The sequence below is a fragment of the Piliocolobus tephrosceles genome, chromosome 1, assembly GCF_002776525.5.
Source record: "Piliocolobus tephrosceles isolate RC106 chromosome 1, ASM277652v3, whole genome shotgun sequence".
NCBI lineage: Eukaryota > Metazoa > Chordata > Mammalia > Primates > Cercopithecidae > Piliocolobus > Piliocolobus tephrosceles.
In genome coordinates, this window is record NC_045434.1 from 87,466,954 (window position 1) to 87,482,089 (window position 15,136).

General features: G+C 46.2%; 4 protein-coding genes across 5 annotated transcripts; 2 read left to right on the plus strand and 2 right to left on the minus strand.

The window, feature by feature from the left end:
- Positions 1-2,073: 2,073 nt before the first annotated feature.
- LOC111543593 (histone H2B type 2-E) lies at positions 2,074-4,298 on the minus strand. Its single transcript, XM_023213562.1, has one exon. The coding sequence runs from the start codon at positions 4,256-4,258 to the stop codon at positions 3,878-3,880; it is 381 nt and encodes a 126-aa protein (XP_023069330.1). The 5' UTR covers positions 4,259-4,298; the 3' UTR covers positions 2,074-3,877.
- Positions 4,299-4,541: 243 nt separating this feature from the next.
- On the plus strand, positions 4,542-4,993 carry LOC111543594 (histone H2A type 2-C). The gene has a single exon (XM_023213563.3). The coding sequence runs from the start codon at positions 4,593-4,595 to the stop codon at positions 4,980-4,982; it is 390 nt and encodes a 129-aa protein (XP_023069331.1). The 5' UTR covers positions 4,542-4,592; the 3' UTR covers positions 4,983-4,993.
- Positions 4,994-5,093: 100 nt separating this feature from the next.
- On the minus strand, positions 5,094-5,626 carry LOC111543975 (histone H2A type 2-B). The gene has a single exon (XM_023214375.1). It carries the CDS (start codon positions 5,533-5,535, stop codon positions 5,143-5,145), a length of 393 nt encoding a protein of 130 aa, XP_023070143.1. The 5' UTR covers positions 5,536-5,626; the 3' UTR covers positions 5,094-5,142.
- A 7,610-nt stretch (positions 5,627-13,236) lies between these two features.
- BOLA1 (bolA family member 1) lies at positions 13,237-14,449 on the plus strand. Of its 2 annotated transcripts, none has more exons than XM_023214376.1 (2): positions 13,237-13,345; positions 13,682-14,449. In XM_023214376.1, exon 2 carries the CDS (start codon positions 13,732-13,734, stop codon positions 14,143-14,145), a length of 414 nt encoding a protein of 137 aa, XP_023070144.1. In that variant the 5' UTR covers positions 13,237-13,345; positions 13,682-13,731; the 3' UTR covers positions 14,146-14,449. The 2 variants fall into 2 exon arrangements, with proteins under 2 accessions (XP_023070144.1, XP_023070145.1); XM_023214377.1 differs by having other exon boundaries at positions 13,253-13,345; positions 13,729-14,449.
- Positions 14,450-15,136: the final 687 nt, after the last annotated feature.

Here is a 15,136-nt window from a genome sequence, read left to right on the forward strand (position 1 = left end):
ATGATCTTTTCCACTCTCTCCAGGCCTTCGCCCATGCCATCCACTGCCTGGTACACCCTTCCTATCCTTGTCAAGTGTCATCCTAAAGGTCCTTTCCTCAGGGAGGCCTTCCCTACACCCACCAACGTGAAGTTAGGACTCCCTCCATTACACTCTCTGTATCTATACCTCTACAGTTGTAATACTTGTCACACTTTCTCATAGTCACGGGATTAATATGTCTTCTCTTCTAGTCACTGGAGGTCCAGGAAGGCAGAAGCCACTCCTGTTCAATTTTCTGTCCTCACCTCCTAGCAGATTACCTGCCATCTTCACAGATACTCAATAAATTCTTGAATGAAAGAACAAATGATATCACACCTAACAATGCTTAGGAGTCAGAGAGAAGAAAACGGTCCTAGAATGCTGTTCTTACAGAATTTAATAATGTTCATAGATAATTAATATTTATAAAATTAGTAGATACAGATTTTCAATCACACATATTAAATGAATTATTAAACCTAGTCCCCTCGGTTACATGGACGGTCTCTCACTTAAGGGTCAATTTCTGAAACCCAAACAGAGCTGCCCTTCAGGCCTACTACAGAATTGTTGATAAGCAATATTACGAGCTATGACAGTGTCCTTCTGGTCCTTTTTTTTTTTTTTTTTTTAGATAGTGTTTTCCTCTGTCACCCAGGCTGGAGCGCAGTGGCAGCAGCCTCCACCTCCCAGGTTCAAGGGATTCTCCTGCCTCAGCCTCCTGAGTAGCTGGGACTATAGGCGCCCACCACCATGCCAATTTTTGTATTTTTAGTAGAGATGGGGTTTCACCATGTTAGCCAGGCTGGTCTTGAACTCCTGACCTCAAATGATCCACCCACCTGGGATTACAGGTGTGAGCCACTGCGTGCAGCCAACAGAACCTATCTTAACAAGTGGCTGTAGGCTGGGCAGGGTGGCTCACGCTTGTAATCTCAGCACTTTGGGAGGCCGAGGCGGGCGGATCACGAGGTCAGGAGATCGAGACCATCCTGCTAAGTAAGTGTAAGGTAAACTCTTAGCTTACTGCTAAGTAAGTTTAAGGTAAACAGTTAAGTGCTCAGTAAGGGGAAGCAATCATTATTTTAACAATTATTGTTATTAACCCCAACATAAGCAAATGTTTAAAGATGTCTGAGCAGGAGAAATGATCAAAGAGGTTCTTGAGGACTAATCTCACCAATTACTTCTCCTCCAGAGTTAAAATATCAAATCTATCACCTTTTCCCCCTTCCTCACTCTGTAACATCCTTCCCAGTGAACATCATCCCCAGGAGGAGCCCAAAGCCAGCAACTAAGGCTCTCTCATGTCAGTGAAAGGATTCCAGCTGGTGAGCCCCACCACTGTGGGGACAAACTCAATTGAGTTGAGCTATGGCCTCTGGGATGGAGGCTCACAGCCGCCTAATTCCACCCTTAATGTACTCAGCCACCACTACCCAGGATTTATATCCAGGGTGCACTCTGAAGAGAATAAAACCAGTGATATTTCTTTTCAATTCTAAAGCATAGATATTTCCCCCTAAAACACAGGGAAGGGTCCAGGTTTTCAGAATGACCCTGTTTCTCAAGTCCCTTAACTGCTAACCTAGGAGCTTATCCTCTGGAGAGTTTCTGAAGAAAGGCTTCTCTTTGCCTCAGTTTCCTTATCTGTAAAATGGGTGATAATAACGGTACTACTTCCTGAGGTCCTGGTGAGAATTAGATGAGTCAGTATGTATAACGGGCCTAGAACACTACCTGGCACATAGTAAGTGCTCCGTAGGTGTTAGCTTAACTTAATTATGAACTTTAGTTCCTCCATCTTATTTGTACTGCTTTCTATTTGTGATCATATATTTTTCAATTACTAAGCATTAACAGTGGCCTTGTAAGAGACTATTTCAGCCCTAGTGCACCTTTGGGGCAGCAGTTTGGCTGGTGGCTTATAAATAAGTCATCCCCCAGATCAGAGGTACCCATGCTTTTCTATAGACCCCGTGTAAGTTGTATCTGTTAATTTCATTCATTGAGAAATATATACTGTAGATAAAAGAATCCAGCAAAGCCTTTAAATTAATTGGTAACTTTATTAATAACAATAGCATCTACACACATTTGAAAACACACATGTAGGAGACAGTTAAGATATATTCAGTCTGTGATAATGTCTAGAGCTCATTTGGATTCATCAGACCACTGCTATCAACTCCAAAAACCCTTAGCCAAAAACAGAGTTGAATCACTCATCAAACCATCAGTGTCTTCCTCGGCAGAATCAAGGGTTGGACAGAAAGAGTAAATATTCTATACCTCCACAAAATAAAACTAAAATGCAATTGTCCTGCATCTGAGAATACAAGGGTGGACAGTATGAGCTGCATGACTGTGAACCAATGAGGCTTCCCTTGGCCTCATTTGTAAAAAGGAGATTAACCCTGTAGTCCTGCCTATCTTGCATGGCCTCCTGAAAAGCAAATGAGGTGGTGACTGTCAGTTAAAAGCTCCTCTCCTTTAAGAGGGGAACACCAAGAGGGGAGAGTAAGAAAAGAAAGAAAAGGCTCTTTCCAGTGACCAATACGCTGAATTTGATGAAAATCCAAAAGAGGTTATGCTAAACTGGGAAGCATAAGGGTGGATCTACCATTGCCACCTCCTCTTTGATGCAAAAAAAATCTTAACACAGCCCCCTCCCAGCTGTTGCACTGAGGTGACTAAGGATACATTTGAGAAAGTAGCTCCAAAAACATTTCCATTTTCACCGTGCCTTCACATACATCTAATGGAAATGAATAGCACCCATCATCCATCCACGAAAGCGATTAAGAAAAGGATGGGATGGAAAAACTAACCCAACGATATTACATCAATACGTAGTATTTAAGTAAGTGTCCATAATGTGCCAGGCTGAAGATGCACGGGAAAACCACACCAGCCGGTCTGTCAAGGGCTTGAGAATACCATAAACAAGCAAACAGACGAACCAATTTCAGACAGCTGCTAGAAGGAAAATAAAATGAGACAGGCAAGTATGAGTGGCGCGAATTCCTTAGTAGATGACGTAGGTCTCTGAGAGGTGACTTTTGAGCCCGTATCTACACGGTAAGTGCCTCGCAGTGACCTGGGGCCGTAGCCTTACCATTTAAAGCAGAGACAATTAAATGCGAAAATTATCAACAAAACGAGAAATAGGAATTTCAAAGTCTCAAAGTGAACGACGGAAACTGAAATCTACAAATTGGAAAGAGGCGCAGAATTTGAATATTCATGTCGCCCAATCAGGAAAAGGCTGGGACTCGGCTGCGCGGGCTTCGTCCAAGCTACACAGAACGGCTGGTATCCACAGGAGACCCCATCGCACGGCAGAACTGGTGACCGGACACAAAAGGTGCTGCCAAGCGTCAGTCATACAGAGCTGTCACGCAGTGTTTGCGGAACCTGGGCTGAATTGTGTCCTGGAGTTATCTTAAATAACAGCCGAACTCAGCCACTTCGTTTTAGAATGAAACAGACCCAAGAAGCCACCAGGGCGCCAGTGTGGGGCGGGAGTGGGGGCGGGTAAAGAGGCGGATTCCCAACATCCTAATTGAGAACCGACTCCTGGGAAAGCTAAGCAGCACAATGAGTGAAGACACGCTCTAGATTCAAAAGCAAATCCAATCATGCACCAGGGACCTCAAGTTCCAAATGGTTAAAAAGTTACGTGTGCCACTTCCCATGACCTTTACACTAAAATAACTTATTTTATGAGAAGAAACTAAGGAAATAAGTGAACAAGCTCTTTTCTAGTGATTAGGTGGGTGGCTCTGAAAAGAGCCTTTGGAGTCAAGCAGCCGGCGACTCGAGCGAGCGAGCGCCAGGTCCCGGCAGGGACTCACTTGGAGCTGGTGTACTTGGTGACAGCCTTGGTGCCCTCGGACACGGCGTGCTTGGCCAGCTCGCCGGGCAGCAGCAGGCGCACGGCCGTCTGGATCTCGCGAGACGTGATGGTGGAGCGCTTGTTGTAGTGCGCCAGGCGGGACGCCTCTCCCGCGATACGCTCGAAAATGTCGTTGACGAAGGAGTTCATGATGCCCATGGCCTTGGACGAGATGCCGGTGTCGGGGTGGACCTGCTTCAGCACCTTGTACACGTAGATGGAGTAGCTCTCCTTGCGGCTGCGCTTGCGCTTCTTGCCGTCTTTCTTCTGGGCTTTGGTGACGGCTTTCTTGGAGCCCTTTTTAGGAGCCGGAGCGGATTTTGCCGGTTCAGGCATGGTAAGACACAGTACAAACGCGGCTTAGCCAAGAAAAGAAGTAAGAGAATGGGCGGGCCTGATTCTTTTATAACCACCTTATGCAAATTAGGGCTCCGAAAGTCATCCATTTCCATTGGTCCGTGTGCGGACCTTGCGTTTTCAGCAATGCGTACGCAACAACACCGACTCTTGACTTGATTGGCCGGTTCTGAAGCCATATTAGGACCAATGAAAAACTCGTTCTAGACCCCACCCCTAGGAAAGCTTATAAAGGCTTTCCTCTTGGTTCTCTTTCAAGCTTATTTTGTAGCGAGGTTCTGAGCATTTTCTGTGTTTAACCTTGATTTCAGTCATGTCTGGACGTGGCAAACAAGGAGGCAAGGCTCGCGCCAAGGCCAAGTCGCGCTCGTCCCGCGCTGGCCTCCAGTTCCCGGTAGGGCGAGTGCACCGCTTGCTACGCAAAGGCAACTACGCGGAGCGGGTGGGGGCTGGCGCGCCCGTCTACATGGCGGCGGTCCTCGAGTACCTGACCGCCGAGATCCTAGAGCTGGCGGGCAACGCGGCTCGGGACAACAAGAAGACGCGCATCATCCCTCGTCACCTCCAGCTGGCCATCCGCAACGACGAGGAACTGAACAAGCTGCTGGGCAAAGTCACCATCGCCCAGGGCGGCGTTTTGCCTAACATCCAGGCCGTTCTGTTACCAAAGAAAACCGAAAGCCACAAAGCCAAAAGCAAATAAATGCAGACAAACAAACCAAAGACCAAAGGCTCTTTTTAGAGCCACCCAAGTTTTCAAAAAAAGAGCTAATGCGCTATTTCGTGATCAGCCCTTCATTTGACACTTTGGTGGCTCTTAAAAGAGCCTTTGGGGTGAATGAGTATGGTGTCAAGCCTCTTAATTACTTGTTCTTGCCAGGCTTGTGACTCTCCGTTTTCTTGGGCAACAGGACAGCCTGGATATTGGGCAAGACGCCGCCCTGGGCAATGGTGACACCCCCGAGTAACTTGTTGAGCTCTTCGTCATTCCTCACGGCTAGTTGCAGATGGCGAGGGATGATGCGCGTCTTCTTGTTGTCCCGAGCCGCGTTGCCCGCTAGCTCCAGAATTTCCGCGGTCAGGTACTCGAGGACCGCCGCCAGGTACACCGGGGCGCCTGCCCCCACCCGCTCCGCGTAGTTGCCCTTGCGCAGCAAGCGGTGCACTCGCCCCACCGGGAACTGGAGGCCAGCGCGGGACGAGCGCGACTTGGCCTTAGCGCGGGCCTTGCCTCCCTGCTTTCCGCGTCCTGACATTACGGCTAAAATTGCAGTTACAGCTTCTTTTACAAGGAGAAGAATGTGGAAAGAATAACCAATTTGATGTAATTTATAAGAGCTACCGGGAGGGGTGAAGGGAAGTCATTTGATTGGCTAAAAGCGGAGCCGTATCCAACAGCCAATAGAAAAGCAGAACGCTGCCTCTTGGTTTGCATCCTGGCTTGAAAGGAAATGACGGATTTCGTCAGTATCTACCAATCGCTGAGAGCCACATTAAAGCCCCTTATTTGCATGCCACGATCTTTAAAGAGAGTAGGCTTTCAAACAAAATGCTGGTTCTGTCTTGCACTATGGGTTTTTGCTTTGCTTTGTTTAGTTTACAGCCGGTAAATCCCAGCATGGACCCTAAGAAACTGCAGAAGACATCCGTAGACTGAGAGTTACTCTCACGCAAGAGTAGGGGATTCTGAAGCCGCTGATCCCCTTGAGCTCTGAACTACCAACTCCCGCCCCGCCCTTTCTGTCTCGTCACAGCCAAATTCGCTTTAAAAATACAAGTACTACTAAGGCTGCCTCCTTTCTCGCCCCTCAACTTAAGTCGCCCGCAGCGACTCCGCCCCACCCCACCCGCCTGCACTCCTTGGAATTCAGTTTGACCGAGGCTAGATTTGTCATCCTCTTGACCTCCAGGAGGCGGCCTTGAAACTTACTCCCTTGGCTTTCAAAATGTCGCCCTCCGTTTTTCTTCTTACCTCGCCGACTTTTCATATCCTGCTTCCCCATGCCATCTCTCAATCTGCGAGTCCAGCTGGATTCTGCTTCTCTATCTCCAATTCTTCACTTATCCCGAAGAGTCTTACCCATTTATATGCTTTCAACTAACATCCAAATTTGTTTCAGAAGCTCAGACCCTTGTGCCTAACTGCTTACTGAATACTTCAACCTACTACTTGTCCCAACGAGCACCTCAAACTCAAACTCAACCTCAGCCTATTCGAACGCGAACTCATGCAAACAACCTCCCCTCTTTACCCTCTTTCTGAAATGCGCCAGCATACTTACAGATAACTAAGCCGAAATCTACTCTACTCTTCCCTTCGTCTCAGCATGTCCAGTCAGTTGCTTCCTTAACATCCCTTCAAACTTTTTCTCCATGCTCCCTTGTCCACCTCATCATCATCCCTTAGATTTCAGCAACAGCCGGGAAAGGGTAACTTTGCTGTCAGGCATTAATTGCTGGTGTGACTCCAGCGGCCTTAGAAATCTCCTGAAAGCTCTTCTTTTTTTCTTTTATCCCATATAACAGATGAACCTGAAAGCTGTTGTGTTTCTTCCTCCTCAACGTCCCATCTCTGGGAGTTCTACATCTCCTACACCATTCTCACCCTTTCCTTAGTATCCCTTAAGGTCAGGTAGAATGCTAGAGAGAAAAAATAGACTTGTGAGTTTTTTTGTTTTTTTGAGGCGGAGTTTCGCTCTGTCGCCCAGGCTGGCGCACTTCTGAGCTCACTGCAACCTCCACCACCACCTCCTCTACCCCGCCCCCACCCACCCGGGTTCAAGCGATCCTCCCATCTCAGCCTCCCGAGTAGCTGGGATGACACGTCCACCACCATGCCCGGCTAATTTTTGTATTTTTAGTAGAGATGGGGTTTCATCTCTACTAATGTTGACCAGGCTAATCTCTAACTCCTGATCTCAAATCTCGAATGTTGGCCAGGCTGGTCTCGAACTCCTGACCTCAAATGATCTGCCCGCCTTAACGTCCCAAAGTTCTGGGATTACAGGCGTGAGCCATTGCACCCGGCCAGAAAATACTTAAATCTTATTCTTTGACACCTTTTCTGATATTTTCTCCTTTATTCTCACCAGTTTATTCAACTGGCATTTATTGGATGTGTGCTGTTGGGCAATGGGTGTATAGATAATTGAAAGTAGTACAAACAAGTCTGTGATGAAATGCCTCCAGAAAATGGAGGAAATATGGTGAACTCTGAGAGTTGAATTACTTAAAATCAGCTACGTATAGAGATTACTCCTGGTAAGAATGCTGGTATAGATTTGGGAAACACCAAAGTTCAGAGAGAGATGACGAGAGTGTAACCTAAGATCCTTCTAATCCAATTGATTGTATCATTTGAGAAGATGAATGTTAACAGAAAGGTGCGGTCTACATAGAGTCCAAACAGGTGGCAATTGTAGTAGGAATATGTTATGTTTTCACCAACAGTAAAATATATCTGACAGAGGCAAAGTTTGGCCTACTAGAAAAGGGTCCTTGATTATGAAAGCATCAGACTTTTCTCACAGCCTGGGTGAAATATTTCTGAAGACTATCCAAGTTCCTTCATTCAGATTCTGTGCTCAATGAACAACTTTCTGATTGTTCTATTCCAAGATAAAAACATAAGACTGAAGTAGGGGGAGCCAGTTATAGAAAGATGTTCATCATAGAATTCAATGAATTTGCATTTTGGACTAATCATAAATTTCGTGTGTACTTTGTTAGCATGGGTCCCTTCCCCAAGAAGCCAGTCAGTCCTGGAAGTTCTAATAGTGTCAACTTTTCAGACCTAAAGGGCTGAGAACAAAACCCAGATGATAGGGGACCCTACCACAATCCTGGCACCCCATAAGGCCCTGCTTGAGGGGCATGCTGACCTTCCTTTCTTTCTCTGACCTCCTCTTTTTTTTTTTTCTCCCGGACAGAGTCTCACTCTGTCACCCAGGCTGGAGTACAGTGGCAGAATTTCAACTCACTGCAACCTCTGCTTCTTGGGTTTAAGTGATTCTCATGCCTCAGCTGACAAATAGCTGAGATTACAGGCATGCGCCACCACATCCAGCTAATTTTTGTATTTTCAGTAGAAACAGGGTTTTGCCATGTTGTCCAGGCTGGTCTCGAACTCCCAAAGTGCTGGGATTACAGGTGTGAGCCACTGCGCCTGGACTTGACCTCTGATTTCTTTTTTACTTCTATCACAGTGCTGTGTGCCATAAGAAGGGTGAAAGAAAAAAAAAGATAATGTTGAAACCCTACTATGATAAACCCTACAGTAGCAACTGCCTACAAAGTAGATAAAATTATGTGTTTCACAAATAAACTGAAGCTCACAGGGATTAAAACAATTGCTGGGCTGGGTGCGGTGGCTCACGCCTGTAATCCCAGCACTTTGGGAGACCAAGGCAGATGGCTTTTACCCAGGAGTTTGAGACTAGCCTGGGCAACATGGCGAAACCCCATCTCTACAAAAAATACAAAAATTAACTGAGTGTGGTGGGGCACACACCTGTGACTTGTGGTCTCAGCTACTTGGGAGGCTGAGGTTGGAGGATTACTTGAGCCCAGAAGGCAGAGGTTGCAGTGAGCCGAAACAGCGCCTCTGCATTCCAGCCTGGGCGACACAGCAAGACTCTATCTCAAAAAAAAAAGAAAAAAAAAAATTGCTGAAGGTCACACAGCCACATGATTAGAGTCTAGGTCTGCCTGACTCAAAGAACATGCTCCTCATGGTGTCATTCACACTCTCACTAACTAGATGTTGGGCTTAATGAAGTCATTTCATTTATCCAGCCATTGTTTCTTCCTCTGTACAAAAAAAGTAAGAAAAAATTATTAGAGGAGAACTTCCCTACTCCCACACAAATATCCTTGCTGTGCCCACATCTCTTTGTTCGTATCCTGGTGACAGCACTCACCACTCGGTACTGTGCTTGTTTTTTTTTTTTTTTTTTTTTGAGACGGAGTTTCGCTCTGTCGCCTAGACTGGAGTGCAATGGCACGATCTCCGCCCACTGCAACCTCTGCCTCCCAGGTTCAAGAGATTCTCCTGCCTCAGTCTCCCAAGTAGCTGGGATTACAGGAATGTGCCACCATACCTGGCTAATTTTTGTATTTTTAGTAGAAGTGGGATTTCACTGAATTTGCAAACTGCAAGGTCCTAACCAAAGTAAGTCCTATAGATGCCATCTTTGTAGCAGCTTTCTAATCAATTTACTTCTCTCTAGCCCATCTTGTGCCTTCACTCAGGTTATCTTTCACCCAGACTACCAAAAAAGACTTTTCTACTCCTCTCGCTGCTTCTACTCTTCCCACTCCTCACCAGAGTGGCCTTTCTAATAAACATTCTGATTCTTTTCTCACCATCTACTCTCTCCCCAGGTAATCACATACCACACCTCAGCCCCACCCCCATGATCTCATTTCATCTTCAACAACCCCTAAGAGATGTCTCAAATATACTTCTCAGATGCTAAAATTAGTGGGAAAAAAAATTAATGGAGAAATAGGAAAGTAGATAGACTTAAAGAATCTTCCACAATTACAGACAGAAAAGGAATTTTATAGTGGAAAAGCCTGACAGATACCATCTTAATCAAATGATCAGAATTATCACTAGTAATAAGAAAAATAAAGATCACGTGCCCTGGTAAGTTTCACAGAGAAGAATTCAACATTACTTGTGCAGTATTCTGGCCAAAAAATGCATGTGCTAAATTTTAATCATAAAGAAACCCAGATTGAGGGACATTCTACAAAATAAATGTCTGTAACTTCAAAACTGCCAAAGTCATGAAAGACAAAGAAAATCTAGGAAACTATTCCAAGTTAATGGAAAACAAAGAGATATAACAACTGAATGCAACATGTGATCCTAGATCGGATCCTGGACCAGAAAATATTTCATCTTATATATAGGATAGAAGTGAACAATTGGCAAATTTTGAATAAGGTCTGTAGATTAGATAATAGTACTGTATCTATGTTAATTTCTAGAGTCTGACAGTTACATTCTGGTTATGTGAGAAAAATGTCTTCTTTTTAAGTAAATATACATTAGTCAGGATTCTCCAGGCAAACAGAACCAATAGTAGATAGATAGATAGATTGACAGATAGTTTTATTATAAAAAATTGGCTTTTTGATTATGGAAGCTAATAAATCCCAAGATCCCCGAGATCTTCAGGGTAAGCTGGCAAGCTGAAGACCCAAGAAAGGTGATGATATAGTTCCAGTCCAAATCCAAAGGCCCTGAGAACCAATGGTGTAGTTCCAGTCCAAAGGCCAAGTCTAAGACCCAGATGGAGCCAGTGTTTACTTCTGAGTCTGAAGGCTGGGAAAAGCCAACGTCCCTCCGGTCTCAAAGCAGTCAGGCAGAAGGAAGTCTCTCTTACTCAGGAGAGGGTCCGTCTTTTTGTTCTAGTCAAGCTTTCAACTGGTTAGATGGGACCCACCTACATTAGGGAGGGCAATTTACTCCGTCTACCAATTCAAATGTTAATTTCATTCAAAATACCCTCACAGAAACACCCAAATTTTGCCAAATATCTGAGCACCAATCCTCTAGAAGTTGGCACATTAACCATCACAGGCCGGGCGCAGTGGCTCACCCTTGTAATCCCAGCACTTTAGGAGGCTGAGGTGGGCAGATCACCTGAGGTCAGGAGTTCAAGACCACCCTGGCCAACATGGTGAAACCCCCTCTCCACTAAAAATGCAAAAATTAGCCAGGCGCTGTGGTCCACGCCTGTACTCCCATCACTTTGGGAGGCTGAGGCAGGCGGATCACTTGAGGTCAGGAGTTCCAGGGCAGGAGGATCACTTGAGGTCAGGAGTTCCAGACCAGCCTGGCCAACATAGTGAAACCCCATCTCTACTAGAAATACAAAAAAATTTAGCCGAGTGTGGTGGCACTCGCCTGTAGTCCCAGCTACTCAGGAGGCTGAGGCAGGAGAATCACTTGAACCCAGAAAGTGGAGGTTGCAGTGGGCCAAGATGGCGCCACTGCACTCCAGTCTGGGCGACAGAGTGAGATTCCGTTTTTAAAAAAAAAAGAATTTTGGGCCGGGCGCAGTGGCTCACACCTGTAATCCCGGTAATCCTGGGTGGCCGAGGAGGGCGGATCACCTGAGGTTGGGAGTTCCAGACCAGCCTGATCAACATGGAGAAACCCCGTCTCTACTAAAAATACAAAATTAGCTGGGCATGGTGGCACATGCCTGTAATCCCAGTTACTCAGGAGACTGAGGCAGGAGACTTGCTTGAACCCAGGAGGCAGAGGTTGCAGTGAGCCGAGATCACGCCATTGCACTCCAGCCTGGGCAACAAGAGCAAAACTCCGTCCCAAAAAAAAAAAAAAAAAAAAAAAAAAAAGAATTTTGCACATAACTCAAGTGAGTCAGCAGAAATAATTATTATTATTTCATTATTATTATACACACATACATTAAAAGAGAGATACAAAGACAAGTCTGGCAAAATGTTATCAGTGAATCTAGGTGAACAGTGGATAAATGGGTTGCTCATTGTATTAATCTTGCAACTTTTCTGGAAGTTTTAAATTTTTTTTAAAGGCTAGGGAAAACAGTGTATGTCATAGGTTAAATTTCTTGAGTGTGATAAGGATATTGTGGTTATGTGGGAGAATATCTTTGTTCTTAGGAGATACATTTTGGAGTAGTTAGGGGTGAAATGTCATGCTACCTGCAACTTCTTTTCAAATTGTTCATCCAAAAAAGTACATAAATATATTTTAAAGTATATGTAAAGTACTTAAATATATGAGTATATATGTACAAGTATAAAATAAATATAAATGTAAAAAACAGTGGGCCAAGTGAAAGGTAGAGGGTGTTGCTTTGGACTATTCAACTTTTCTATGGCTTTGATATTTTTCAAAATGAGAAGTTGGGGAGAAACATTTAGAAGTATGTAAATATATTAAGGATACGAAATAAAATTTAAATAAATTTAAAAGTTAAGAATCGCCGAGTGCGGTGGCTCACACCTGTAATCCCAGCTCTCAGGGAGGCAGAGTCAGGAGGATAGTTTGAGCCCAGAAGTTCAAGACCTACCTGGGCAATATAGCGAGACCCCATTCTCCACAAAAAGGAAGAAAAAACAAAGACAAAAAATATATATAAGCATAAAAGTTAAGAATCATCCTGGAAAAATTACATCCTGTTACATCCCTGCTTAAAACCTCAGTAGCTTCCCACTACTTCTAGGATAAAGACAAAATTGCCTAACAAGGGCTACAAGGTCTGGGGAGGTCTGGGCCCTTCCTCTCCTCCCGGTACCCTACTCATCACTATCATCTGCCCCCTAGGCTCCAACCACACATAACCACACCCTAACTACACCAGAAAGACTCCCTCAAAATTCTCTCTCCTCCTGTCCTTTATACATGTGGCTACCATAGCCAAAACCTCACTATGAGGGACTGAGAAATGGATTTTCATGTTGTTTCCGCCAAACTGTTTCCCTAAATCTCGGAAATATTCTCTGCCCGACCCTCATTCCACCTCTCCAACCCCGGCCAAGTGTGGGTAACTTGCCTCCGTAGCATCCTGTGTTTATCTCATCGGAGCACTTAGTACCAGTACTGCAATTGTCCACTCACTTGCAGTGCTCTGTAAAATCCTTGAAGACAGGGTCTGACTTGACTTTCCAGTCCCCAGCACTAGTCTGGGGCACAGTAATTATGTATTCAATCAGACTTCCATTTTCTTGTATATAAAATAAAGGAATTGGGCTGGATGATCTACAATATCTATTGGCAGTAAAATAGATCTAATAATCCCAACCCCAGCTGCGCGTGAAATCCCTCTTTCTTCGCGTTGCTGGGTTCAGAGTTTCTGACGACCTTACCGGTGGGAAGAATCCGAGACTACAGTTCCCATGATCCCTTAGGGCACCACGTGGTGCCTGCCTGTCCTACTAATGCACAGCAAGGACTCCATTTCCCAGCGTGCCTCAGGAAGGGCGCCAGGACTGCATTTTGCTCCGGAGCGTCCAGAGTCCTGGCCTTGAGCGGGAATCGCAGTATCCGAGGTTGAGCGGCAGGTAAAAGGGGCTTCTCCTGGGCTTCACAGGGATCACAGGGGCTTCGGCCCAACCACAAGTACGCAGTTGCACATCCCCTACATTTGCCCATTCTTTGCAAATCCCCTAAGGAACGAACGCGCCTCGCTTGCGGGCCTTTCTAATCTCCGCTTGTCCCTCCACTCCCACAGCTGGAGGTCGAATTCACCGTGTCACGTAGAGAAAAGGGGCGGTGTCTCGGGTCTCCCTGTGTGGCGTTGAGGCGGTCTCCCGACAGGAGCTGGTGTGGACACCGGGCGTGGGGTTAGAGCGGATGCGGGGGTCGCGGGGCGGGTGTTGACACTGTGCTCTCACCAGGCGGATCATCTCGACCCTCACTCCTGGTGTCTGTGTCTCTGGCGTAGCCGATGCTGAGTGGGCGCCTGGTCCCAGGTCTGGTCCCCATGGCTGGCCGGGTCTGTTTGTCCCGGGGCAGCGCGGGATCTGGGGCCATCGGTCCAGTGGAGGCCGCCATTCGCGCGAAGTTGGAGCAGGCCCTGAGCCCCGAGGTGCTGGAGCTTCGCAACGAGAGCGGTGGCCACGCGGTCCCGCCTGGCAGTGAGACGCACTTCCGCGTGGCTGTGGTGAGCTCTCGTTTCGAGGGACTGAGCCCCCTACAACGACACCGGCTGGTCCACGCAGCACTGGCCGAGGAGCTGGCAGGGCCGGTCCATGCACTGGCCATCCAGGCACGGACCCCCGCCCAGTGGAGAGAGAACTCTCAGCTGGACACTAGCCCCCCATGCCTGGGTGGGAACAAGAAAGCTCTAGGAACCCCTTGAACCCCAAGAGAGGGGGAGGACCAGGATCCGAATGGGCTGAGTGAGCACGAACTACTGAGGCCTTCCCTTCGATACAGTCCAAGATTTGTAAGGGATGAAGACCCCTGAGCCCTATTCTGTTAGGGTCCATACATATTCTCCGAAGATAGCAACTTGCTTCAGGTCAAAGTGAACCCAAGAAAAGAGAAGAATCACTCACTACTGCTCTTGCCCTGGACTATTCAGGAAGGGCAGCCTGGATAGAACTGCACCAAACCTGATGAGTTGGAAACAATCCTATACATTAAAAGAAATTACACTATGAGGCTGTGTTCTTAATGGACTGCTGAATCAGTGCCACATGTGTTCTTGGGAGAAGAAAGATACCTGTAGACTAGTCGGGAACGGCTTTATGAGGGAAGTGATCTACTTGGATCTTTAAAGGAAAGCACAAAATTAACCAGAAAGGAGAGAATAGGTGCTGCAGGCAGGGAGAAGAACCTGAGCAAAGGCATAGACACTGGACTGAGCGGTGAGTTAATGGACAAGACAGGCGATATAGGAAGGGACATATTTGAACTTCATCTCGGGGGAATGTTTGCCTTCTTTACAGCCTGTCCATTTCCAAAAAGTAGTACTTGTATTTGTTTAAAAGAAAAATGTTTTTAAAAACCACTAAAACAGTGAAAAGAGAATAAGAACTAAGAAAATGAGTACAGATGATGGAGAAACCTTTATATAGCCTTTTTTTTTTTTTTTTTTTTTTTTTTTTTGTTGGGAGAGGGAGTTTCGCTCTTGTCGCCCAGGCTGCAGTGCAGTGGCGCAATCTTGGCTCACTGCAACCTCTGCCTCCTGGGTTCAAGTGATTCTCCTGCCTCAGCCTCCCCAGTAGCTGGGATAACAGGCATGCACCACCACGTCCAGCTATTTTTTGTATTTTTAGTAGAGATGGGGTTTCACCATGTTTACCAGGATGGTCTCAAACTTCTGACCTCAGGTGATCCTCCTGCCT